The 27,842-nt window shown below is 46.0% G+C and overlaps 1 protein-coding gene and 1 long non-coding RNA gene across 3 annotated transcripts in view; one reads left to right on the forward strand and one right to left on the reverse strand.

Annotated features, from left to right (window-relative positions):
* The window catches only part of LOC146401829 (uncharacterized), a 227,940-nt gene extending 214,528 nt beyond the window's left edge, over positions 1-13,412 (reverse strand). Inside the window, exon 1 of the long non-coding RNA XR_014811076.1 lies at positions 9,269-13,412. This is a non-coding gene — a long non-coding RNA (uncharacterized LOC146401829). The remainder of the gene's footprint in view (positions 1-9,268) is intronic.
* The window catches only part of TTC9 (tetratricopeptide repeat domain 9), a 35,972-nt gene continuing 14,740 nt past the window's right edge, over positions 6,611-27,842 (forward strand). The window contains exons 1-2 of one of the 2 annotated variants that reach the window (XR_014809086.1): positions 6,611-7,245; positions 26,970-27,169. Coding sequence is in view for 1 of the 2 variants with exons in the window: in NM_001435276.1 (NP_001422205.1) it covers positions 6,840-7,245 (406 nt within the window). In the remaining variant the exon portion in view is untranslated. The remainder of the gene's footprint in view (positions 7,246-26,969; positions 27,170-27,842) is intronic. The other variant, NM_001435276.1, reaches the window with a different exon arrangement.

The following is a 27,842-nucleotide window of genomic DNA, read 5'->3' on the forward strand; positions in this document are numbered from 1 at the left end:
TGAGATTTCCACATCAAGCCACTGCACACTGTGGTAAAAACAAACAAACAAAACAAAAAAACAAACAAAAAACCCCAACTATTTCTTACTATAAATAATAAGACATACATATCAGAGATACTGTGATTGACAGCTCTACCAGGACCACATGGAACAGGGGAGGGAAGGGTCCCCTAAGGAATACATGCTGGCAGATCCAAATAACTGACATCATAGCCCCCATGGGGGGCTACAATTGATACTGGAGATGGGAAGATTGAGGGGTACAGAACGAATTGGAGAGTCGAAAAGCGTCAAGATAGGCAGAGAGGGCTTAATTTTCTAACTTAGGCCAGACTGAACCAGGCTCTAGAATTACAGAAAAATTTTTTCTTGTGAGCCACATCTGGGCATGAAATAGTTAAAAAAAAATCTCCCCCTTTTCCATAGAGGGGTTTTTGAAGACTGAAAAGGGATTAAAAACTGGTGATGGAAATGTTGTAATTCTCTTAGGTAAATTGTGAAGCTGAATGCAATTAGAAAAACATCCCCAAAATAACTTTGGGTTGCTTGGCATGTGACCAAACCCTGAACAGCTTAGAGTGGTATAAAAGAGATTCGAATATATGTCTTTCACATATGCTTAAGAAACTGAGCTAAAGGATAAGAAAAAGCAGCCCATGCCATCTGTTTAGGAGGGATGAAAGCTCCAGAGAGAGTTTGGAAAGAAAGGGAGGCTTTGGTTTTCTAAGACAAGTAGGCAGTGGGAAAGGCAGAGACACAAAGAAACAGAAGCAAGGTCAGGACAAAGGGCAGATGCAGTGCCTGAGACCCACGTAGCCAGCAGGAGCACTGTGCCTTTTGCTGTGTACCACACTCAATTCTTTCCATCAAAATAATTCCTGAGACCTCTTCTCCAAGAAATCTTTCAACATCTTAGCAGTAATGAGTTGTTATACTGGTGGTATGATCATCCCTAGGATTCACTGGCCTGTGCCCGGTGCTTGCCTGCTAGGAATGAAGGGAGATGTTTTGATGACATTGGGCCAAAGGACCAATGTAACCTACTGTGTGGTAGAAACTTACTGTGACTCAATCATCACTCTCCCCTATGAGGTTCATGATCAAGCATTACACCCAAGGGCCATCAACAGCTGAGAAATCAAAAGATCACTTTAGGGGAGTTCCTATCGTGGCGCAGTGGTTAACGAATCCGACTAGGAACCGTGAGGTTGTGGGTTCGATCCCTGCCCTTGATCAGTGAGTTAACGATCCGGCTTTGCTGTGAGCTGTAGTGTAGGTTGCAGATGTGGCTCGGACCCCTCGTTGCTGTGGCTCTGGCGTAGGCCGGGGGCTGCAGCTCCTATTCGACCCCTAGCCTGGGAACCTCCATATGCCGTGGGAGTGGCCCAAAGAAATAGCAAAAAAGACAAAAAAAAAAAAAAAAAAAAAAAAAAAAAAAAAAAAAAGATCACTTTATTTTCACCTGAATAGGTGACCAATTTCTTAGTGCAGAGTTCTCTTGTGAAAACAGGATTGGAGCAAGCAGCCTATGGTAAAGGCCCACACGTGACTTTCCCTCCCCCTTACATGTCAAAATCTTCCTACCCTCTGTCCTGCCACACTGGGTCAGAAATGGAAGCAATAAAAAATATGCTTGTTTGGAGGCTCAGTGGTGATGAACCTGACTAGTATCCATGAGGAGGCAGGTTTGATCTCTGGCCTCGCTCAGTAGGTTAAGGATCTGGTGTTGCTCTGACTCTGGCGTAGGCCACAGGCTACAGCTCTGATTTGCCTCCTAGCCTGGGAACTTCCATATGCTGCGGGTGTGGCCCTAAAAAGACAATAAAAATAAATAAAATAAAAAATATGCTTGGCTATGCATCTGAGGACAAGAAAACAAGATGGTCAGATCCCAAGAGGAGGCTCTGGCTCAGCTTACCTATTCCTGCTACATGAAATAGAAGAGAAAACTGCATGGAGGTTCAGAACCCCACATTATTAAATGTGGACCAATTAATTTCCTGGAATCTTCCCAATCTCTGGGAGAAAGCAAAGGCTGGGAGGGGAGAGAGGTAGGACGTCCCTTTCCTTTAAATACTTACTCCTCAAAATGTGGGCCATGGACCAGTAGTATCATTATCTCCTAGTAGTTTGTTAGAAATGTACAACCTTGAGCCCCATCGAAATGAACAGAATCAGGGAACTGCATTTTAATAAGATCTGGGGATTCATGGGCATGTTAAAATTTGAGAAGCACTGAGTTTGTGAATCTTAAATCCATGCTCAAATTGCCTGTCATTTGGATCTTCGCTCATTTCCTAAAATAGTGCTCTGCACATGGTCAATAGTTAATGAAAAGGATGTTGGAGAAATTCTCTTTGGCACCTATTTCATTCCATTTGAAGGGAAGAGACCATTTCTGAGAAACCAGCACTCACTTACCAATGAGTGGCTTAGGCAGAGACAGAAGCATCCTAAAAACAAGCAAACAAAACAGTTCTAGACATACGCGGCTCTGTAGAGCGGGACAGATGGGCATAGTAAGTTTCCTCTCACTCCATCCCCCTGCCCATTATATTCGCTCCCTTTCTCACTCAGGCTCTTCTTCATCCAAGCAAATATGAAGCTCTTATGTTGAGCTCTTTTCATACACAAGATAGTGCCACGTGGATGACGTGTCTCTTGCAGCCCTGTCCTCAAACCCAGCACTGAAGAATGAGACATGGACCATTAAGCCAGGACACAGTAGGAAAACAAAAAGCAATCTGGGGAGTTCCCATCGTGGTGCAGCAGAAATGAATTCAACTAGGAACCACAAGGTTGCAGGTTCAATCCCTGGCCTTGCTCAGTGGGTTAAGGATCCGATGTGGCCATGAGCTGTGGTGTAGGTCACAGACACGGCTCGGATCTGGTGTTACTGTGGCTGTGGCATAGGCCAGCAGCTGTAGCTCTGATTAGACCCCTAGCCTGGGAACCTGCATATGCCGTGGGTGTGGCCCTATAAAAACAAAGATGACAAAAAAAAAAAAAGCTATCTTGTACATCAATATTTCTCACACTTAAATATGGTGACAATCATGACCCAATTTACATCTCCGTTCTGACGGTAGCCAAATCCCAGGCCTGGATCTTCATCTAATATTTGCCTTCAGTAGCTTTTCCTACCTCAATAGGAAGTTAACAATAAAAACTCAGAGCATCCAACTCCCCAATTTTTTCCTTTGCTCTACCTGACACAACACCTTAAAGTGAAAGGGGTCAGGGGTTCACAAATATGGACTAAGCAGAGTCTGCCATAACATTATTATGTGCTCCAATAATGACAGGATTTAAGGAGCCATGATAGAAGTTACCACCTTGTAAAACGTACTTCAGAGCCACCCTCTGAGGTAAGGAGTATCCTCATTTAATGAGGAAATTTGAAATTTCCAGAAGTTAAACAACTTGCTCAGGAAGCAGCAAAAATAGAATTCCAAGAGTTCTCTTGTGGCTCAGCAGGTTAAGGATCTGGCATTGTCACTGCAGCTGCTCTGGCTGGTGGGTTTGGTCCCTAGCCTAGGAATTTCTGCATACCACAGGTGTGGCCAAAAGAAGAAAAAAAGAATTCCAGCTCTTACCTAAGTCCAAAGCCTCTTAACCACTGAACTAGTATGATGTCACACTGATCAGAAACTACTGCAAACTCACTGTGTGAATAGAGAATTGTTTTTCCTTCTCTGGGACTAAGGTGAGGATTAAATGAGATTAAAGATATTCAAACACTTAGAAAAATAAGGTGCTCTAACATATAAGATATGATTTAGTATATTAAGGCTGTGTCCAAATAGAAACCCTCAGTACTATACAAATGGCAACTACATCTGTGAAAAATGTTCACTCTAGAAAGTAAAGATATTCCAGTTCAATCAATATACAGTTTCTTATTTATCAAAATAGAAAATATTTTTAAAAGTTTAAACTTCCATATTGGCAAAGATGTTGGGAAACTAGCATGTTGCTGGTGGGAGGAACCTTTCTAAAAAGCAAATTGACAGCAGGTTCAAGACATTTTGAGAAGTTAGCTTAATTTCTTGTAAGGGAAGATGAATTAGGACAAAAATTTAAGTATAAAAAGTTATTAAGAGCATAGATACAAGCCAGATGGCTTGGATTTAAAGCCCAGCTCTACTCTTTATTAGCACTGTGACCTTGAGCAAGTCTATGTGACCTGGTGTCCAAAATGGGGATAATAATAGCACCTATCTCACTAGATTGTTATGATATAAAAGGCATCTATTATTTCTTATTATCTCAGTGTTCCTTAGTGTAGCAAACAATTGGAATCAATCTATCTGACCATAGAAAAATGGTTATGTACACCGTGCTACAGACATAAAGTGAATACTATGAAGCCATTAAAAATAAGGCATTAAAAGACTATTTAATCACATAGAGCATAAAATATAAATTAAATAAAAAGTGTGTATATTGTCCCTTACCATTCATATTTGTTAAAAGAGCACTCTGTACAAATATAGATGCATAGAACACAACCAGTAGGAATTACATGAAAATGCTCATAAAGCATATATCTGGGTGATGGTGTAGGGTTGGGGGTTTCTTCTTTATATGTTTCTGTACTTTGCAAATCTTCTAGAGCAGTGATTTCCACACTCTTAACAGGCACATGTATCACCTGGTGATCTTGGTAACCTGAAGATTCTGGGTTAGTAGGTCTGCGATTTTGCAGATTCTCCATCTCTAACTAGCTCCTGGGTGAGGCTACTGGTCCAAGGCCTCCACTTTGAGTAATAAGGTTTTGGAGCTGGGGTCCTCAAATTTAAGTATGCATTTGAACCAATGGGGCAGGGAAGTGTTAAAGTACAGGTTACTGGATCCTATGCCTAGGGTTTAGTAGTTCTGGACTGGGACCCTAGAAATTGCATTTCTAACAATTTTCCAGGTGACGCTGAGGCTGCAGGTCAGGAAGCTGTGCTTTGAAAACCACTGCTTTACAATACATATATATATATATATATATATATATATTTATCTCAGCCTCATAAAGGTGGGGGCACTTGGAATTTGGCGCAGTGGTTAACGAATCCGACTAGGAACCATGAGGTTGTGGGTTCAATCCCTGGCCTCGCTCAGTGGGTTAAGGAGCTGGCGTTTCCGTGAGCTGTGGTGTAGGTCACAGTCAAGGCTCAGATCTGGCGTTGCTGTGGTTGTGGCTGTGGCTGTGGCCTGTGGCTACAGCTCTGATTCAACCCCTAGTCTGGGAACCTCCATATGCTGCAGGTGTGTCCCTAGGAAAGACAAAAAAAAAAAAAAAAGAAAAAAGAAAGAAAGAAAAAAGGTGGGGGCACTAAAAAACAGGCCAGCCTTCTCCATTGTTTACAAAATCAAATGCAAGCCCTTCATCCAAATGCCTCCATAATGTAACCCAATCATTTCCAGTTACTTCTCTTTAGGCCACAAAAATCAAACCATTATGCCCCAAACACATCCAAGATTCTGAACATCATGACCTCAGCTGTTTCCTCACTCTGGTTGAGATGTCATTTCCATCTATTTCCTCATGTCCAGATCTTACCCATCTTTCAAGGCCCTCAAATGCCATTTCCTGCTCAAAGCCTCCTTTCCTCCAGACTGCACTGCACTTTCCATTCCTCCCCGATAACATTTGCCAATCTCTACCTGGCAGGGTGACTCTACCGATGAGTGGTGTATATCCCCAGTAGACTGGGAGTTAGTTAAGTGAGAGCAAGGCAGTCCCTTCCTTGCCTGTCTTTGTCCCCTCCTTGACCTCAGGAAATCCCCAGCAGACAGCCAGCCGCTCAGGGCTCACCGAAAGAATGAATGAAGTAAGGGATGGAACCTCCCAAGGCGGGGAAGAACTGGCCTGTAAACAGAAACTAGAAACTAGAACGCACGCCCGCCCTGATGACCAACAGTAACAGGTGTTTTCCATCTCTGATGTCTGTGATTCATTCTGCACAACTGCCCGCACGTCCAGGCGCCAGCATACAGCGGCTCCTAGAATACAACGCCCCACTCTGAAGTGCACATTGTGTTCTGGGTGCCGGTGCAGCCCCCCACGGAGACCCACCTCAGCCACCACCTGCATCCACACACACAAAAAGAGGCCCTGCCACCTTAAAAATATCAACGCCTTACTGCAAAGAACCAGAAGCTGTGGCTTTTGCCCACACCCCTGGCTTCCCTCTTGCACCTTTCTTTTTAGTTTATAAGAAATCTATTGAGGGTGAGTCTGCAAGCCTTCGACGCGGGCGTCCCCATTCCCTACACACACACACACACCCTTCCCTACACACGCATACATACACACACACACACACCCTTCCCCCATGCGTGTCTTTCAGACTAGCCGCTTCTCCCAAGGCCGGGTTGAATGGGAAAGAACGGGCCGGTCTTTGTCATTAATCCTCCCCTCCTTCAAAGGAGCCAAGCTTCTTCCGGGTCAGCAACAATCACCGCCAACCCCATCGGGCCCCCGGTCCCCCATACCGCTAGCCCTGAAGCGCGCGAGGGCCAGGTCGCCACCTCCGCAGGTTGCGGGAGGGGAGGAGGGCGAGGAGGAGGGCGGGCGGGCGGCGCGGGAGTGGGGGAGGGAGGGAAGAAAGGAGGGAAGGAGGGGAAGGCAATCCGAGGAGGAGGAGGAGAGAGCAGCCTCCCGCAGACAGCGAAGAGAATGGGAGTGCGGGGCGACAGACCGCCGCGGGGTGTCACGGCAGTGGCCGAGCTTGCCAGGCGCAAGGCCGGTGCCCGCCGCTTTTAAACCCGGGAGGGCGCGGCGGCGGCAGCGGCGGCGACGGGCGGATCGCGGCGCGCGCGGGGAGCCGGGAGGCGGCCGAATGGAGAGGAAGGGCTCGGCGGCCGGGGCCAAAGGAAACCCTAGCCCGCCCGCGGCCGGTGAGGCGCAGCGGCCACAGCCGCCTCTGTGCGTCCCGGGCGGCAGCGGAGGGACCCCGGCGCGGGGCCAGGCTGGGGCGGCGGCTGAGCCCGCCGAGTTCATCAGGCGCGCGCACGAGTTCAAGAGCCAAGGGGCGCAGTGCTACAAGGACAAGAAATTCCGCGAAGCCATCGGCAAATACCACAGGGCGTTGCTGGAGCTGAAGGGGCTGCTGCCGGCTGCCGGGGAACGGGAGCGGGACTCGCGCTCGGCCTCCCCGGCCGGGGCCCCCAACCCCGGTCGCCTCTCAGAGGAGCAGAGCAAGACGGTGGAAGCCATCGAGATCGACTGCTACAACAGCCTGGCAGGTGAGCTGCGTCGCGTCGCGCCCCCGACCCCTCCTCCCCCTGCCTTCTAGGTCTCCCGCTCAGCACCCATCCCCATTCCCCCCCCCCGCCCCCCGCCCGGCCCCAGGGGTCACGGCCCGTAGCCTCGGCGCGCCCGCGACGCACACTCTCCAGCTGGGACCGTGCTGCTCTGCCCTGGGAAGGAGAACCTGGGAGGGGGCGCTTTAGAAGAAGTGTGACTTTTAGGATTAGACCTTCCAGAACTCGTTGTCATCCCGCATTCTTCCCTCGCATCCTCGTAAATCTCACCTATAAATAGCTGGACAGACAGATGGGGATTCAGCCGGCCTGGCGGCGACTGCCGCTACTACTGCTCAGCAGTGGACCTGGGTCCAAATGCGGGAAGCAGCACCCAGGGTGGGCCACCCGCACCCACCGCTTGCCCAGCGGTTGCGCTCCTCGGGGATCGTTGGCACCGGAGCTCTCCCTCATTTTCCCCCACCCCCGCTGGCCGCATCCCTATAGTAAAGTCCTTCCCCAAGTTCCTTTGGCCTCAGTAGTAAAGGGCAGTTTGCTAAGATGCCTTCAGCATCTCAAGCAAGATGGATTCCAGAATGCCACTTTCTTCTCTCGGAGCTCTGCTGGGGCCCCGTTGCCAGGTGAAGAGAGCGATCTCAAAGGGAAGCTAGCTCAAGGTTGGGCTTGGGCTGTGCTACATTCTGTCTCCCCTCCCTGCCTTGTTCTCACTCTGCTGTAGCATTGGTCCTCAGGCCAGCTGGCTGCTAGGCTTGAGGGTGAGGGAGCCCTTTGATTGGGATAGAAGGTTAGGTACACATTCCCCAGTATACTTTGGGGATTAAGGTCAAAGTCGGGTCATTTTTAAACATTTAACTCTGGCACAGGAAAATTTAGTCTCTAAAAACAGAGGAGCCTGTGAAAAGGTGGAAGATGATGGCAGAGGCAATGGCCCTTTTTGAAAAGCACTCTCTCCTCTCCTCCCACCCCATTTTGTAGGATTTGGCCATGATCTAGCTCCTCTGACCAAATAAAAGGCCATCACTCCTAGTCCCTAATCCTTGAAGTTGCCCAAACTAGCTCTGGACAGTTGGGGCAGAGTCAGCTTAGGAGAATGGGTGTGGCTGAGGATGGATTTGTCTGGTGACCAGGCAGTTGGGGGATTGAAAAAAAAATATGGATAATTATGCTCCATTCCTAAGTGCCAGTCAGCTCTTTTCCTTTTGAGATCCCAAGTGCCAGCCTCCCTCTGCCTTCCCATAATGACATGTCCAGTGTCGTCTTTAATCAGGCAAAGCCCAGGCACTTTGTAAATGGTTAAGCAGTTTACAAACTGCTAATTAAAGGATTGATGAATAATAATAGTAGGAGGAGCACTTGTAGAAATGGTGCTGATACCAGCACTGGTGATAAGGGCAGCAGATAGAGTTGTAGTAATACAGCATAGATGGACTATTTCAATCCATCACAAGGTACACCTCTATTTATATATATTTATATAAATTCCCTTTATTTCCTGTAAGTCTCTGGCATATTCACCACTGCCTGAGGATTGTTAAGGGCCAAGTAACCATGTGTGGAGGAAGAGGCACTCTGGATCACTAATGCAGTGATTTCGGAGTGGTGACAGAGTATTATATTTAGTATTTTCCATGGGCATTCTAAGGTTGCCCCTCACCCCATGCTTTTGGCTACTGGCCCATGGCTAGCACTGCCTACCTTCCACCCCAGAAGTGGTTACATTTCCATGGTGAAACCAGAGATGTGTCCTTGGTCAGGCCAGCCCAGTCAGGGCGGGGCCAGATCTAGACAGCTCCTCCACTTCCACACCACCCGCCAAACACTTAGGAAAACTTCGGTGCTAAGAGAATGGAAAGTAGTACTAATGGATTTCTCCCTCTGCTGCCTTCTCCAGTGCTCACCACTTATGAATATTAGTAATTTATGGATTATGAAAGCAAGGCATTCCTATAAAATGTTTTTCTTTATGTTTTATTTTTTTGGTCTTTTGGTCTTTTTAGGGCCGTACCCACAGCATATGGAGGGTTCCAGGCTAGGGGTCCAATTGGAGCCACAGCAACAAGGAATCTGAGCTGTGTCTGCAGCCTGTACCACAGCTCATGACAACTCCAGATCCTTAATCCACTGAGCGAGGCCAGGGATCGGAACTCTCATCCTCATGGATGCTAGTCGGGTTCGCTAACTGCCAAGCCATGATGGGAACTCCAATGTACTTTTTTCTGAAAATGCAAAATTATCTTTGACCTCACCAACCAAAGAAATCCATTGTGATGCCTTTCCTTCCTGCATTTTTTTCTATACATAAACGTAAACTATTTACAAAGCTAAGGACCTCTTGTATCCTGCTTTTATCCCCATTTGTCATTATGTCAGAAGCATTTTCACATTTCCCTAAAATATTCTTGTCAAGATTCATTTCACTGGAAACCTAAAACTTTTAAATGTGTATCTATAACGATCATTTGATGGAAGGGAAGGAAAGATGACCACTGTTGCTGCTGTTAGGACAGCATGGCCCTCTTGCCTGATAAAAGGAAGGAAACAGCACCTGCGAGTTTGTTCTGGCAAAAAGGCATCTGGCCCTTCCACTGGGGCTGCCATGCTGGCTGAGCACCCCAGGGGTCTCCAGGCGGGAGCAGTCCAAAGATGTCGGTTCTCTCAAGGATCTGTGCGTAAAGGGAGAGGTTTGGGGGTTTAAAAGGACCATGGACTAGCCCAGAAGTACCTGGAGGATTAGGCTGTGTTGCTAAGGGCAAATCAGCACCAAACAAAAGACTGTTGTGAGGTTTCTGGAGGAAACCTAGGCTCCTTGCACCCTTTACTCTGCATGGAAGGCTTTAGAATAGTAAGGGGGCAGCTAGAATCTACTAAGAGATGTTAGTCTAAAAATCCATTTGGATGACTTGAGGTGACCACTTCACAGGTATGCAGGCAATTTGCAAAGTGCCTGAGGTTGCGATGTGTTCTAGCTTGCAGTTCCTACTGATTACAAGGGATCTGGCCAGTGGTGTAAGACCTCTAGATTTGATTTTGCATGGCTTATTCTCCAGGAAATTCAAGGAAGGTGATGAGAAGCATCCTCTTCCTTCAGAATTTCTAATGACTTTGATACAAGGATTAGAAATGATATTCTGACTGGCCTGGAAAGATGTAGAAAGGTAATTCTTACCAAGGCTGTAAAAGCAGCACAGACTTGCCTGTTGATCAACTCCTACTGACCTTGAAAAAGACACAGGACTCCCCTGGGGCCTTGAAATGCTCTGTGAAAAACCTCTTGAAGGGCAGTCTTTTGCTTTACATCTCTTCCTGTGGGGTTGTAGTGGCCCCTGCTGCAGTGTGATCAAAAAGTTGCAACGCATAATGACTTTGCTGGTATTTTCAAATTATGTCCAAGACAGTGGCGATGGGTGCTGACAGGCCATGACATTGGATCTGAAGGCTAGATGACCGTCACCTTATCTCCCTATTCCTGTGACTTTGTATAAGTTCTTACCACATCATTTTACTTTCATTTCCCCATCTATTTAGAGCTATATTTGGGAGTATTTTTGTTTATTTTACCAAAGGGGCAGATAATATCCATTGATCCCAAATTGAAGTCCCAGGACAAAGGATTGACAAGGCCTAGAGAAGTCACACTGGGAAAAGGCCTGGGATGGGAGCCAGCTTTATTAGTCCTTGTGGACATGTCTTGAAGCCGTGGGACCCAGGCCAGCTATGTAATTTGTGAGGCCCAGTGCAAAATGAAAATGAGGGGCTCCTTGTTCAAAAAGCAGGAGGAAATTGTCATGAGAGGTCTTAAAATGTGACATTTTTTCCCCCTTTTTTCATGGTCTCTCTTTCTTGATATGGTATTTTTATTTGGTATTGAATGTCATTACAAGAAAACTAAAATTTTAAATTATTGGCATGAACTTACTGTACATCTTTATCGTGTGCAATGCGAGTTTTAAATAGAAATATTAGAGCATTTAATGTGTGTTTGAAATCTTATAAGTTACACAATTCATGCTTGGTAGCTTGTACACGCATATGTTGTTTATTCTTACTAGAACTGTGGAAATGCTGATGAAACAAACTCAACTGCTTTTATATCATGTTTTCTATGCATACTTTATATGTGCACTTTCTACCAATCTTGGCTTTCTGATGAGTAAGTCAAGGAAAAGGAGCTATTCCTTATCCTTCTCTTTCTTTCTCTGTCATCATTTTTACCATAAGTGGTTGGCCAGTACAGAAAAGTAACGTAAGCAAGAAAGGATATGATGAGGTTTGGGGTTATTTGGTTTTTAAGAACATCATTGCTTTCTTTGTGCATTTGAAGCAACTTCTGGGTTGAATGGCCTCTTTGGGCTGTCAGCATGTGTGCTTACTTAGTTATAGACCTAACACTCTACGTGAGTTGGGTCTTGTGGAACTTCCCTGCACTGTGGATCCTCTGGAATTCTGTATTCATGGGGCGTCCTAAACGCTATATGCTATATGGGGCTGCAAAGAAAGGTTGTGCCTGTCTCTTCCACTCTCATTCATGCCCCATTATCCCATCAGGCTTCATCTGCACAACACAACTTCCAAGATAAAATTATTAAGAATTTTAAGGAGTTCTCATCGTGATGCATCAGAAATGAATCTGACTAGTATCCATGAGGTTGTGGGTTCGATTCCTGGCCTCTCTCAGTGGATCAGTGATCTGGCGTTGGCGTGAGCTGTGGTGTAGGTCCCAGATGCAGCTCGGAGCTTTTGTAGCTGTGGCATAGGCCGGCAGCTGTAGTTCAGATTTGATCCCTAGCCTGGGAACCTCCATATGCCATGGGTGAGGTTCCCGGGCTAGGGGTCAAGTTGGAGCTGTAGCTGCCAGCTTACGCCACAGCCACAGCAACACAGGATCCGAGCCGTGTCTGAGACCTACATCTCAGCTCATGGCAATGCTGGATCCTTAACCCACTGAGCAAGGCCAGGGATCAAACCTGCGTCCTCATGGCTGCTAGTCAGATTCGTTTCTGCTGAGCCACGAGGGGAACTCCCAAAGAAAAGAATTTTAAGAAGGCAACAGCAGAGCATCAAAAGGCCCTTCTGAGCATGGGTCCTATGTGACTGCACAACTTACCCACGCTTGAAGCCACCCCTCAATGGGATACAAGCAGATAACTGGTCATGTACATCTAAGGTGGAAAGACTTAAATATAGACTCTGAAGAAGGTTCTAAGACAAAAGGTACTCCACAGAAATTGATGTAAAACCAAAGAACCAAGCATAAATATGATAAATACGAGCAAATTACAAATGCAAGAATACAGCGGGGAAAAGGAGGTCAAGAGCTAGAGACCAGCAGTAATCTGGTAACCGGAAGATGAGTCAGTGGGATAAGAATTGGCAAAGGAATGGGGAAGAGAGGGGCTTCACACTAAGATGCTCAGCCAAGATCCTGCCATCTGGATGGGGGAGCTTGTCTGGCCAAGCCTTTATTGATCTGAGGCTGTTCCTCCTGTTCCTCCAACAGTCCCTGACCGGTTAATCTTAAGCCTGTAAATGTGGCTTCGAAGATCATCTTCCAAAAAAAGATGTGGGAATTGAAACTTGTAGAATGCTTTCAAGAAAAGGATATTCTGAGTATAGGCTTTGGGCTGAGTTTCTAAAGTGGATTCTGAAGTTCCTAAGTTTCCCTACAAAAGTAATGAGTTGCATGGCTTATAGCTGGAAACTCTTTAGGCCATCTTGAAGTGAGAGTCCCTACAAGCCAAAATACATGGGAGTGCCCCATCCAAGGCCAAGGGACTCAGCTGCAGTGTGGACAGAAAGGCCAAGATGTGGAACAGCCAAAAGCTGTTCCTAGAGCTTCACAGGTTGGGAGTAATGTCCCTCCATATGGGACATTCTCTTCTTCCAGCTCTTCTCTTTCACCACCAGGCTGTGCCTCCACCTGACATCTAGGATGAAAACCAAATATTTCAGCCGACCAACCAACAAACCAGCAATTTCTGAATTCCCAGGTATCTGGCTTTGGGGAAACTGGATGTCCATGCTGAGAGAACAGAGCTTCCCATTTTCACCAAGACAATTAGTGTGGCCCATCCCCAAGTACACAGCAGCAACCACAAACTCTAGCACAGACAATGGTACCAGACATTAAAAAAAAAAAAAAAAAAAAAAAAGCCCAAGATACTACTACAGAAGATTAAAGGAGTTTAGTTTCCCTTGGGGTATTCATATAACCTTGAAATTACCATTAGCAGGGTAAAGCTCATTATCTTCTTTTTATGCATACATACATGCTTTCATATCAGCAATAAAATGATGCCATGTCTAGTCAGACTCAAAAACCAACAGTTCCCAAATATTTTTTGAAAGGAAGCAGGATGTGTAGTGCCAAGGACTTGAACTAGGAGAATTCTAGGTTGAAAATAGATCCAAGTGGACTTTCAAGAGAAAGTCCTTTGGCTAAAATAACTTTAAAAGAGCAAATTACAGACAAGGTTTATGCAGAGGGAGCTTGCAGGGCAAAAGTTTCCCTTCCATAATGTATCTGTGCGTAAAGAACAAAAGTGCTATGGAAGTGGTGCTGATTAGCCAGCTCGAGAGTTATGTAAAATGGGGATTATGATTTCAGATGTGGATATGGCCCCAAAACTTGCAGAGATGCATGAATTTCCTTGTCAACATTATCGCCTTGTCATCAGCATGAGTTTAGGCACTTCCAGCAATAGGGGTACTCACCACTACCTAAAGAGACTCACTTAACAACCACCACCACAAAACACCAACTACAATTATAATAACAGTAACAATGGTGGCAGTAAACACCACCAGGATGAGCCCAGTTCCTGGCCCCCAGTAGCTGTTACATCAATGTGTTTGAAATGAAAATGCTTATCCCAGCATTTGTCTCATATTAAGGATTCAATAAATGCAATCATTCCATTAATATTAATTGAGCAACTAATAAATGCACCCCCGGGCATGGGGGCTGGGTACACAGGAATAAACATAAAGGACAAGGTTACTGCTTTTCATGAACTTACCTGTGTATCGCTATAACTTCGAGAGACAGAAAACTCAAGCTTGGAACAGTTAAGCCACTTGCCCACGGTCACATAATAGTATGTGAAAAACTGGGATTTCTCATCTGCCAGGTCTAAATTTCCAAAGCCTATAGTCCTAACCATTCACCCCTTAGCCTCCATCCTTGGGAGTTTCTTCCTTAGGTACTAAAATTCGCCTCCTTATAATTTCTATCAATCCATCCATATTCTGTCTACCCTTCGAAGCAACAAGATAGACGTCTCATCACTGTAACAAGGACAAGCCTTGACATTTTTAGGGCCCTTCGCTTGTCCATCCTCCAGTCTCATCTTCTCTAAGTTGGACATTCCTTTTTCCGTGATGATGTCTTATATGACTGGGATTCCCATTCCGTGATCCTCCTGGGTGGCTAAGGGGAAAGTGTCCTGCATCCTCTAACCAGGTTCTATGTCACTAAGAAGGTGACCTGAATTTGTAGGGACAGAGAAGAAGAGCTGGTGAGTCATAATTTCTAATGAGCCTAGAAGCTTGCAGAAGCCCCACCCATACCTCCTCCTGTTTTTTATCCCCCTTGCTCCAGAGTGTGTGAATTCCAGTTAAGAGCTCTTGAGAAATTTGAGTGGAAGTGTTAAGAGTAGGAATTCATTTCAGCCATTTTCAGTAACCACTTGGTGGATACAATGACTCACTAGAATAATAATATCTGGACTTGTCCAAATGCGTTACTGCAGACCTGGTCATTTTTTTTCATTCTTTTGTGGTTTTTTTTGGGTTTTTTTTTTTTTTTTTTTTTTTTGGTCTTTTTGTTGCCGCAGTCGAGGCATATGGAAGTTCCCAGGCTAGGAACCCGCAACCTCATGGTTCCTAGTCGGATTCATTTCTGCTGCACCAAGATGGGAACTCCCAGGGCTGGTCAGCTTTAATATCATGTAAGTGATGACACCATCATTTAAAAGAAGGATTCATGGAGTTCCCTTTGTGACTCAGCAGTTAACAAACCCAACTAGGATCCATGAGGATGCGGGTTCGATCCCTGGCCTCACTCAGTGGGTTAAGGATCTGGCATTGTCATGAGCTATGGTGTAGGTCACAGACATGGCTCAGATCCTTTGTAACTGTGGCTGTGACATAAGACTGCAGCTGTAGCTCTGATTCAACCCCTAGTCTAGGACCTTCCATATGCCACAGGGTGCCATCCTTAAAAAAAAAAAAGTATGATTCAGTTTAGGTGCTAGATGAGATTGGACACAGTATTATCCTGTGTGACATGGAACGTTTGCTCTCCTAACATCCTGTAAAGTGGTATTTATTTTTTAGTTTGTGTTTTTATGACCAGCTGATAAGTTCTAACTTTGTGGGCTAAAATTCATCTCCCAAGAAACAGAAACAAACCCCCCTCCAAACCCAGCACTAAACAGATTAGCTGGCTCCATGTCTAGAGGGAGACTCACATGACAGCTAGTGGCACTTTCACTGCGTATGTGAACTTAATCTGGTCACAAGACCTCTGATCTTGAGTTTCCTCAATTATTAAATGGGTATAATTATGCCTGCCTGACTCACAGGGTAGGGGTGAGGAGCAAGTAGATAGATAATGAACAAATGTATTTGACAAACTATGGAGTATTGGAAGGGTAAATTTTCCTTTTTGGTGGACAGGGATATTTAAGAGAAGAAAAATAAAGAGAATAGAAATAAGAAGTGGGAACTGCCCAATGAAGGAAATTCCCACCTCTGATCCTAACAATTTTAAGATAAAAGGGAGACTTGGTTAGTATCTACCAGGAAAATACTCTTGATGTGTGGTTCCTGCATTAAATGTCTATGAATACTGACTCTCCCATTTTGTTTCAAATACACTAAAATGGTGGCCCAAATGCAGGTTGTTTAAATTCTACCAAAAAAAGCATTTGCTCATCTTTTTTAAAAAGTGTTTCTGATGAGGATAACGAGGGATGATCTCTGAAGGCTCCATCTCCCACCGGTCCTCAGACACTCCCATCAAGAGCACAGCCGAAGCCTGACTTGGTGCAAAGTGACGGGGACAGCAAGTTCTGGCTCTAACTCACCAGCTGCCTTGGGTCAAGGAATTCTACCTCTTGGGCTGTAGTTTCCTGATGTCTAAAAACCGAGGGTTGGATGCCAGGATCTCTAAGGTCCTTTCCAGTTCCAAAAAGGACAATTCTCCACATCATTCTTTCTGCACTGAGTGGCCGGCACCCAGAATAGGAGAGGTCTGTGGACTCAGACCAGTCTCCCAAAATCTTTTATTACATGAAAAGGCAGACTGTAGAACAGTGTGTATTCACTTGGTGTAAGAAGGAGAAAAAGATATCAACTAGCATGAACATATACGCTCGTACAGTATTTGCTTTCAATAAATGATTTGAAATTATACAAATGAAGCTGTTCCTTTCATTCGAATAAGAGACTAGGCAGAGAAATTGAGGAGAGGCTTTAACTTTTTAAAAAAGTTATGAAGAGTTCATTGTTTTTGGAGTAGGTTAAGGGTCACGGGACAATTGAGGGGCTTTCCCATAGACTCCCCCCCCCCCCCACACACACACACACGCATGCGCAGCCTCTGCCATGATCAGCATCTCCCCCGGAGGGGTGCACTTGTTACCGCTGGTGAACCTATATTGACGCATCATGATCACCCAAAGTCCCATAGTTTACACTGGGGTTCCCTCTTGTATCGTGCATTCTAGGGGTTTAGACAAACGGGTAATGACATGTATCCATCCCTGTGGTACCATACAGAGCTCCTTCACTGGCCTAAAAACCATCTGTGCTCCCCTTTTCCTCTCTTACCCCCCACCCCGGTAACCACGGAACTTTTTTCTGTCTCCATAGTTTGCCTTTTCCGGAGTGTCTAGAGTTGGAATCCTACAGCATGGAACCTTTTCAGACTGGCTTCTTTCATGTAGTCCTATGCATTTAAGGTTCCTCCGTGTCTTTTTTTTTTTTTTTTTTAACTTTTTATTCTGTATCTTTCTGTCGTGTGTGACTTCAATAACAAGATGCATGACTGCTTTTATTTCTTACGAGAAACAATGACAGGGAGTTCCTGCCGTAGCACAGTGGGTTAATGATCTGACTTGTCTCTGCCGCACTGCCGATTGGATCCCTCGCTCAGTGCAGTGGGTTTAAGGATCCCGTATATGTCGCAGCTGCAGCTTAGGATCAGACTGTGGCCAGGGAACTTCCATGTACTGTGGGTGGGGCCGGAAAAAGGAAAACAATGACAGGATTATCTGTATAGAAAAATGTTGGATAGTTTGGCTTTCTTCTTTTATTGTCCTAAAGAAAACCTACCTTACCACTTTTAACGCTGTCCTGGATATTTCCTATGCCTTGTCTAATCTTGTCAGTAACACCAAAGATGTCAAGCAAAATTATCCCAAGCCCCAGACTTTCTCTTAAGATCCCATAAAGTGACCTATCCTTTCTGCAGTGGCCACCATCCCCATCCACACATTGAAACAGGGCTGGATGCTGACAGCAGGGTACCACACAGTAGGACCACAGCCCTCTGGACTGCATAGCATGTGAGGGACAGTTTGAAGGTGGAGAAGGAAGTTGGGTCAGATCCTGTGGTATAGACTGGTCCTGAGCATTAGTGATGGGCCTCTGAGGTTGAGGAAGGGACTGAATGTCTGCTCCATGTCCAGGATTCCTGCTGACCCCACAGACTAGGAAGTCCTGCCCATTGGCAGTTCAGACAGCAGCTCCGGCACCCAGAAGGAAGCTCACTCACTCATCAAACCTTTTTTGGATGCTTGCCATGGCTCTTCGCAGCCCAAATCTAAAGTCCACTGTATTCTCCCCAAAACGTGGCATGGGGCTGTGGGAACAGGGTTCTAGTTCTAGTCCAGACCGCTGCTAACTTGCTCTGAGACTTTGCAGAAGTCGGAGCCTCAGTTTCCCCACGTGCAAACAGTGGGTGTTGGGCCAGATGCCCTCCCAGTCCCCTCTCAGACATACTGAACCGTCTAGAATTGTAAAGACCTTCTAACTCCCCTCCTCCCTTGGCCTCTCTCTCTTGAAGCAGCCAGACTTAGGAAGGAAATAGGAAACAAGCTCCCTTTTGTTCTAGTTTACTGATATGTGCTGACAAATAATCATGAAAAATCTCAACTAAGATTTCCAAGGTCACCTTGCAGATGTGGGGGTAAACCAAAAATAAAGGAAACTGCAGCCTCCCAGGATGATAGAGTCAGACAGAGGGTCTTCGAGTGAAACCAGAGTGGGGGTTGGAAGCCTATATAAAATATTATCTGGGCCCTGGAATCTAAATTGATGGCACCAGATATTACCTATTATTGCTATATCTTCTCAGATTATTCCAAAAGTCAGACTTTGATTCTAAGCAGGCAAGCAGTCGCTATAAGAAATCTGGTAAAACTAGCTACATTAGGCTGGGAAGCTCTGGTGGAAGGGAAAAAAAAAAAAATAAAGCTTTTAAGAAATGAACTGGCAGGGCCAAGAGTTTCAGGGAACAGTTGCTGGCTAAGCTATAGCATCTCAGAGAGTTGCCACCCTTGGCTCAAGACTGGAGAGCCTTCAGGAGACTGGGCCAGTTCTGAGTATTCAGGGATGTGATTCTGAGCCTCTGGCTCATGCTGAGTCAGAACTGAGCTCCTTTCTCAAATGGACCTGAACCCCAGGCTGTAGATGCCCCTGGGTCATTGGAACTTGTGTGGACTTTTCCCTGCTACCTATATATAGAGAGAAGGGTTGTGTCCTTGTGTATGCCTCCCAATGAAGATGGGAGGGAAGAGAGGCAACACAGAAGAACAGACAGGCTTCAGGCCTTAGACCCCAGAAAACCTGTAGGGCAATGTGGCCTAATGGACAACAGCTTTACTTAATACAAGAGGATCTGGGTTTGAATCCTGACTTCCCAATCTCTACGAGCTTCTATTTCCATGATAGCATGGGAGTGATAAAATGCAGCACACAGGATTAGGATGGTGATTGAAATTAAAGGACCCAGTGCATGCCTGCCTCACAGCACAGTGCCTGGCGCACATGTAGCAGATGCTTAATGTAAAGCCAGCGCCTACTCCAGTAGGTGCTATGGCAGGAAAGTGTGCAGGAGGGGAGGAGAAAGGACTCCGCAAAGGAGGCTATGGGGAAATGTTTGGAAGCTAGGGAGCAAAGAGGGGGCAGGGTAATTTTCAGTTCCCTAAGTGGCTATAGTGCAGGGGAGGCGAGCAAGCTGTGAACCAACAGCCTTCAGTGTGGGTGTTTCCTACCTGGGCCCATGAGGCTGGGTGAACAAGTAACCCATCAGGCTCCCTCTGAAGGGCAGCTGAGCTCCAGCGGAGCCAAGGCCTTTGGCCCTTGGGGTCTATGCCTACTTCCAGCTTCTCAGGATTCAAGTCAGTCCAGGAAACACTTAGAAACTGCTGGGTTCTAGGCAGACATATCTCTGGCCTGAGACTGATCATGCACAGGAATAAGCCTCAGTTAGACTATTTTCTGCCACTCTCCATCCTCAGCCCCAGGATTCTCTGACCTGTTCTTTGAACTGAACTAGTAGGGAGAGAACCTTGGGCCGTCTCACAAGTTAGACCAGCTCCGAGTCTGAGAGCAGAGAACAAGGACTTGCCAGGAAGAGAAGATACATGCTGTGATCAGTTGGTTCCCTGGGGAGCTTCACAAGCACGAAAGCGATGGGACGGGAAAGCAGGAAATGGACTAAGGGGAAGGCAAGGCCTCTGGCCAGCAGTTTCTGCTCTGCCTGGTCTCCGGTGCCTTATGCTGGTGCCAGCTTACTTACGGATAAGGAAAGCCCCCGACTTGATCAGATGTCCTGGGAGGAAAGCTACTAGCAGGTGTGTCCATCGGAAGCTCCTTTTAATCCCTCCTTACAGGTGCTCCTCCACCATAAGAGACCCTGGGCCTCTCCAAATTGGTGCTCCATGAACAGGCAGTGCTTTCCACCCAGGAAACCCTTCAGAAGGCTTTAGCACAGCTCTCCTCCCAAGTTCCACCCCCGCTCTCTTTGAAGACATCATGGGCAGAGGTGAATTTTTTAAAAATAAAATCACAGTTGCTGTGGGTATTCTTTTTTTTTTTTTTTATGGCTTCGCCTGTAGCGTATGCACATTCCCAGGCCAGGGATCGAATCCAAGCCACAGCTGCAATGTGGCAACACTGGGTCCTTTAATCCACTGGGCCGGGCTAGGAACTCAGAAGGTATTCTTAAAAAAAAAGATCATTCCCTCCTTAAGAGGAACTCTGATGCCTGCTATTACAAATTCTTCACCCTGACACACACATACCCATCTGCAGCTACCCAAGCCGCTGCAGTTGGATTCTTAACCTCCTGTGCCATGGCAGGAACTCAGAAAGTATTCTTAAGAATCATTCCCTCCTTAAGAGGAACTCTGGGAGTTCCCTTCGTGGCGCAGTGGTTAACAAATCTGACTAGGAACCATGAGGTTATGGGTTCGATCCCTGCCCTTGCTCAGTGGGTTAAGAATCCGGCATTGCCATGAGCTGTGGTGTAGGTTGCAGACACGGCTCGGATCCTGCATTGCTGTGGCTGTGGCGTAAGCCAGCGGCTACAGCTCTGATTGGACCCCTAGCCTGGGAGCCTCCATATGCCACAAGTACAGCCCTAGAAAAGGCAAAAAGACAAAAAAAAAAAAAAAAAAATAGAGAAACTCTGATGTCTGCTATTACAAATTCTTCACCCTGAAACACACATACCCCTCTGCACACCCTCTGTGCATGCATGCACACGTGTGCACACACACACACACTGTACATTTACAACCTTCATTTTTTCCGCCAATATTTTCCACTAAAAACATTTTTCAGTGTCATTAAGTATTTTGTACAGCATGATTTTACTGTCTGTGTCATGTTCCATTATGCCAGTGCCCTGTTATTTGTTTAGCCAGTCTCCTACCGATGGATCTTTAGGTTATTTTCAACACTTTGCTATTATACACTGTGCTGCCACAGAAAGGCCACAGAAGTGCCTTTTCTGCTGCACGTGTGCCTGTCAACTAACTTATTCCCGGACATAGCTGGTTATGTGGTACTTGCCCTGGTGCCATAGAAAGATGGTGGGAGAAAGACAGAAAAAAAAAAAAGAAAGATGGTGGGAGATGCATTAGGAACAGGAAAGATGTGACTGGGGTCACGGATGGATGGCAGGAGAGGTGACTGGGACAGGAGAGGAATTTTGTAAAATCTAAAAAGAAAATGGGGGGTGGGGGGGAGTTCCCGTCCTGGCGCAGTGGAAACGAATCTGACTAGGAACCATGAGGTTTCAGGCTCAATCCCTGGCCTCGCTCAGTGGGTTCAGGATCCAGCATTGCCATGAGCTGTGGTGTAGGTCGCAGACGTGGCTCAGATCCTGCATTGCTGTGGCTCTGGCGTAGGCTGGCGGCTAAAGCTCTAATTCAACTCCTAGCCTAGGACCGTCCATATGCTGTGGGGGCAACCCTAAAAAGACAAAAAAAAAAAATTTTTTTTTTTAATGAGAACAGGATAGTATTTTGGCGTCTGAGATTTTCTACCATCCTTCCTCAGAATTCCTGCCAAAGGGCACCCCCCAAACAAGATAAAGATAGTATCAGATATTGGCTTTTTTTCTGAATATTTCTGGGTATATAGCCCTCATCGCATTCCAAATGGCCCACCTGGCCCTTCCAAAGGCTCACTTATAACCCAAGAAAGGGATGTTAATAAGAACTGTAGTGAGCAATGATCCTGCCCCACCTTTTCCCTGCTACTCCTGTCTGTGTGTGCACCACAGTGAAGCCAGGCATGAGCGTTGGGGGCCATGGATGGGATCCCTCATAAGCGTGCTGCCATGGCACCCCAGTCTACTCCTTCAGTATTAAACAGGAGCATGTGACAGGCACAAAAGGACTGAGTTGACCTCTCAGGCTCTGGCATTACAACTCCCTGGAGTAGATTCCAATATCCCTTAAAGGACTATCAACATATGCCCTTAGTTTATAAGATTGGGAGTTCCCATTGTGGCTCAGTGGGTTAAGAACCTGACGTAGTGTCTGTGAGGATGCAGGTTCAATCCCTGGCCTCGCTCAGTGAGTTAAAGATCCGGTGTTGCTGCAAGCTTTAGTGTAATCTGTAGACACAGCTCAGATCTGGCGTGGCTGTGGCTGTGGTGTAGGCAAGCAAGCAGCTGTCGCTCCTATTTGACCCCTAGCCTGGGAACCTCCTATATGCCTTACGTGCAGCCATAAAAAAGAAAAAAAGACTTCTAGCCTGGATTTTCACCTTAGCTCTTTTGCCTGCCACTTTGATAGCCAAGTATTAGCCATAAAAGGATGAATAAGAAGAATCTAAACTCCTGGAAGGTATCCTTATCCTTTGAATGCTCTGCATTTCCTTATGAAGCCTCAGCACAGGCTTCAGTGAATGAATTCTCGTCAGGTAAGTTCATGAAGAGCTCCTACCCAGGGTTATGTGGTGACAGTGGGAGGGATGCAGCTGCTGTTGTTCAGGCAGCCCTTGAATGCTGGGGGCATCCACTTGAAGAGTTCAAAGGCCAGGAAAGCCAAGGGCAGCTTGGTAATGGTGAAAAGACGATATTTCCAAAGATGATGTTGCGAAGACAGAAGAACCCCATGGCAATGTTTACTTGAATCCAGTGCAAACATGGACTAAATTGGAAAAATAGAAGGTCAGAAATTAGGAGTTCCTGTTGTGGCTCAGCAGGTTAAGAACCTGAGTAGTATCCAGGAGGATGCAAGTTCCATCCCTGACTTTACTCAGTGGATTAAGGATCTTGCATTGCTGCAGGTTGTGGTCTGGGTCACAGAGGCAGCTCAGATCTGTTGTTGCCATGGCTGTGGTGTAGACTGCAGCTATAGCTCTGATTTGACCCCTAGCCCAGAAACTTCCATGTGCTGCAGGTATGGCCCTAAAAAGAAAAAAAAAAATTAATGTGAATGGAATCAGAGGAGATTTAGGCCACGAGATAAAGCCAAATGACTCCTGGTCGTGGGAGTATCATCAGAAGTGGGAGAACACTAACTGGGTGCCAGGCAAGGCAGGTAGGATGTGAATAAAGACACTGCCACTTGAAGGGTGCGGGCTCTCTGAGTCAGCCAGCTGCCTGTTGTCATAGCTTCTTAGTGCCTTAGACTTGGAGGAGACCTTCAGAGATCAGCGAGTCCAGGTCTCTTTAGCACCAGCTTTGCTGGAGTGGAACCAATATGGACTTGTGCCTAGACAATCCTGACTCTTTTCCTAAAAGTCAAATGGCCTTAGTGCATCACTTAACTTCTTTAAGCCTCAGCTTCTGGAAGCAGGACTAATAAGACCTATTTCTCCAGAGTCACTGTGAAGGTCAAATGAGTCATAAAATACTGTACAAATGTTTGATGTCGATATTTATTGAGCCAACAATATGTGCAAACCAGTATGATATGGTTTTGCCATGCGGGGATTTAAAGATGCCCTGCAGATGCTTGTCTGGAAGGCAAAAAGGCTGTGTCTCATAAATAACAACAGTGGGCACAGGCCAAGTCTGTGGCTATGAAAATGACTTTATTCTTTGGGAAATGGAAAGGCCCATTTAATGAACATACCTGTAGATCTAGCCTCATCAGAAAAAGACTATCCTCCATCAGGCAGGGGTATGCCAGAATTCACAGTATTAGGAAAATAGTCCATTTCTCAGCAAGTTAGAAATAGAAGGAAATTGCCTGACCTTGATAAAGACCATCTACCAAAAAACTAAAGCTAGCATTATACTGAATGGTGAGAGATTGAATGCTGTCCATGACTGTTCATCACAGCACAATTCATAATAACCAAACATTGGAAATGATCCAGATGTCCTTCAACAGATGAATGGTGAGCCAACTCTGATACACCCACACCGTGGAATACTACTCAGCCATGAAAAGGAATGAACTATTGATACATGCAACGACTTGGATGCATCTCAAGGAGATTATGCTGAGTGAAAAAAAAAAAAAACTAACTTCCAAAGACTTCGTACTATATGAGTCCATTCATATAACACGTTGAAATGACACTTCAGACATGGAGAATGGATTAGTAGTTGTCAGGGGTTAAAGAGGTGGGGAAACAGGAGGGACATGGATGTAGTTACGAAGGGACAACAGGAGGGATCTTTTGATGGAACCGTTCTGTGACTTTGGAGGTAGATGGGGAGACTACATATGTGAAAAATGGTATAGAACTACACGCACACAAATGAGTACAAGTAAAGCTAGGAAAATCCGAATGAGATCTGTGGGTTGTATCAGTATCAATATTATAGTCAATATATTTTACTCTAATTCTGTAAGATGTTGCTATTGGGGAAAACTTGGTAAAGGGAGTAAGGGGCCTTTCTGTATTGTTTCTTAACTACAGTATATGAATCTAAAATTATCTCAATAAAAATTTCAATTAAAAAATAACACGGTTGGGGGTTAGTCTTGCCAGCACCAGCTAAGGTAGGGGTTGTTTCAGGAAGAAACCAGAAACGTGTCGTGTCAGCCTTCTTAGGATTACAGTTGACTTTCAGTGGAATTGGAGATGCAGGTAGTTTTAGAACTTAAAAAAGAGAAGCCTTGGTGGAAACTCTGCACTTGGTTTTGTTTGTTTTTCTCTTTGAATGCAGAGAAACAGGAGGCATAGATGGTCCTGGAGAGTTATAGAGGAATCTTCCAGATGAGAAGTGTACAGATAGAGTATCCAAATAAAATGAGCTCAGTTTGGGAGTTCCCATCATGGCTCAGTGGTTAACAAATCTGATTAGGAACCATGAGGTTGCAGGTTCGATCCCTGGCCTTGTTCAGTGCGTTAAGGATCCAGTGTTGCTGTGAGCTGTGGTGTAGGCTGCAGATGTGGCTCGGATCCCGTGTTGCTGTGGCTCTGGTGTAGGCCAGTGGCAACAGCTCTGATTCGACCCCTAGCCTGGGAACCTCCATATGCTGCAGGAGCAGCCCTAGAAAGGCAAAAAGACAAAAAAAAAAAAAAAAAAAAAAAGAAAAAGAAAGAAAAAGGAAAAAATTTTTAAAATAAAATGAGCTCAGTTTGGGACCATCAAGTTCCCACAGTTACACCTCACAGGAAGCAGAACTCATGCCTCAAAGCTGCCTGATGAAGGAACTGAATTAAAATTCAATATAGGCAGGTGAACATCCTAGGAAGGCAAGGTGGGGAATGCTTAAAAGCATGGTCTCAGGTGACAAATGCCTTAGAATCAAATCCTGGCCCTGATAGTTATTAGCTTTGCAATCTTTGGCAAGTGGCTCAACTTCCTTGGACCTCAGTTTTCCAACCTGGAAAACAGGCAAAAATACTAGAACCTACCTCATAGACTGTTGTCAAGATTCAGTGAGTTGGAGTTCCCGTTGTGGCTCAGCAGGTTAAGAACCTGACTAGTATCCATGAGGACGCAGGTTCAATCCCTGGATCTACTCAGGGGCTTGAGGGTCTGGCGTTGCCATGAGCCGTGGTGTAGGTCACAGATTAAGTTCAGATCCTGCGTGGCTGTGGCTGTGGCGGAGGCCAGCGGCTGTAGTTCCAATTCGACCCCTAGCCTGGGGAGTTCCGTGTGCTGTGGGTGCAACCCTAAAAAGACAAAAAAAAAATTTTTTTTAAGAAAGATTGCGTTAATGCTTAGAACACTCGCCTGGCCCAATCATGCTTAATCAAGGTGACCTGCTCTTTTCTTATATTCCTGGGAGGATGGATGAACACTACGTACCCCTGTAGGCTAGATTCTCCTGAGCTTGTCATGAATCATCTCAGTCTTCTACCCTGTTTCTTCCTTTCCTGGGCTCCTATTCTCCGGTGAAAAGTCTCCAACCCCCAAATGTTACATGTTGACTGTTAGAAAGCAATTGTTTGCCTACATGTGTGGATTTTCTGGCTCTAGGGCATGGCCATCTGGGACCTGTTTGCCCTCGGGAGTAGTCCTGGAGCTCCCCATGGGTGTCTTGGGCTCTCACGGTGTAACCAACTGGATGTTCTTTAAGAAACATACATCCAGGAGTTCCTGTTTGTGGCTCAGCGGGTTAAAGACCCAACAATGTCCCGGTGAGGGTGTGGGTTCGATCCCTGGCCTCCCTTGGTAGGTTAAGGATCTGGCATTGCCTCAAGGTACGATGTAGGTCACAGATGCAGGTCAGAGGCGTTGCTGTGTGTGGTGTAGACCAGCAGCTGCGGCTCCAATTTGACCCCTAGCCCAGGAACTTCCATATGCTGAAGGTGCAGCCCAAAAAAGAAAAAGAAAAAAATATATATAGAAAATGCTAGAATATAAAGTACTAACACAGGTGAGGCAGCCCACTCTTCTGAGGACTTAGTGAAAATGTAGGTTACTGGGCTCTACCCTAGCCCTTTAGAAGTTGCATCGCTGGACATGGGGTCTGAGAATCTCCACGTTAACTGAGTTTGCACAGAGGAGTCAATGAAAAACCTTGTGGCATTCTCAACAGATATCAGGGTGTAGTCTGGTGCTTGGGAAACACTGATTTTTCTCATCCTGACAACAAACCTTCAAGGTAAAGACCTTCATCTTCAAAACCGAGATTCTGAGAGGGGAGCTGTTTCAACCCGAGGACACCAGGTGAATGCCAGTGCTGGGGACATTGTCTCGAATCAAGTAACTCAGAGGCGCTGAAACTGACCAGCAGTTTCTCTGCTAATAATATTTCCCCCTTTTCTTATAGGCTTTCCCATGCCTATGGCATCAGGAACCAGGCCTGTTCATTTTCCTGCCACAGCCGACTTTGAGAGCTCCTAGCTTTCCCAAAGTATTAGGACTCCAGAGGAGCCCTGAAACTTTGGGTCCGTCCACCACCCCGGCCATACCGCTGTCACTGAAAAACTAACTGTGGGAGCCATGCACCTAGAGAAGGGCTGGGAACAGGTGGGAGGCAGCTTTCACGGGTGTGGGGTGGGGGGCGGGGGTAGAATCAACTGTTGACTCGGAGGCTGTCTAATCTATGATCATTTAGATGCAGAACCTCGTCCCATCCTTTCCCTAACCCCCCTTTTCGGGAGGCAAGGCTGCTTTTACCAAGTTCTCTGTATATACCCACTCACCCCCAACAGGAAAACACACCTTTGAAAGGAAGACACACCTTTAAAGGAAAAAGTAAAACCAAGCATCAAACCTAGATGTGGGAAACGTTTGGGGCAAATGTGAGTTTAGGTACATCTGAGACCGTGAAATAAAAGTGACAAGTCCAGGGAGTTCCCTTCGTGGCTCAGCTGTTAATGAACCCAACTAGACTCCCTGAGGATGCGGGTTCGATGCCTGGCCTCGCTCAGTGAGTTGAGGATCTGGCATTGCCGTGATCTGTGATGTAGGTTGCAGACGTGACTCGGATTCTGTGTGGCTGTGGCTGTGGTGTAGGCCGGCAGCTGTAGCTCCAACTGGACCCTTAGCCGAGAAACTTCCATTTGCCACAGGTGTGGCCCTACAGAGAAAAAAAAAGAAAGAAAAAAAAGGGAAGTATCCAGGTTGGGCTCTGCCCTTGCTGCATGGGTTTGATGGTGGAGCATCGTTGCTGATCTTGGAATCAGCTCACGTCCTTGGC

This window comes from Sus scrofa, chromosome 7 (genome assembly GCF_054392235.1).
Source record: "Sus scrofa isolate SSC_HxYL_T2T_F1_AM1 chromosome 7, Sscrofa_HxYL_maternal_Yorkshire_Landrace_v2.0, whole genome shotgun sequence".
Classification (NCBI taxonomy): Eukaryota; Metazoa; Chordata; class Mammalia; order Artiodactyla; family Suidae; genus Sus; species Sus scrofa.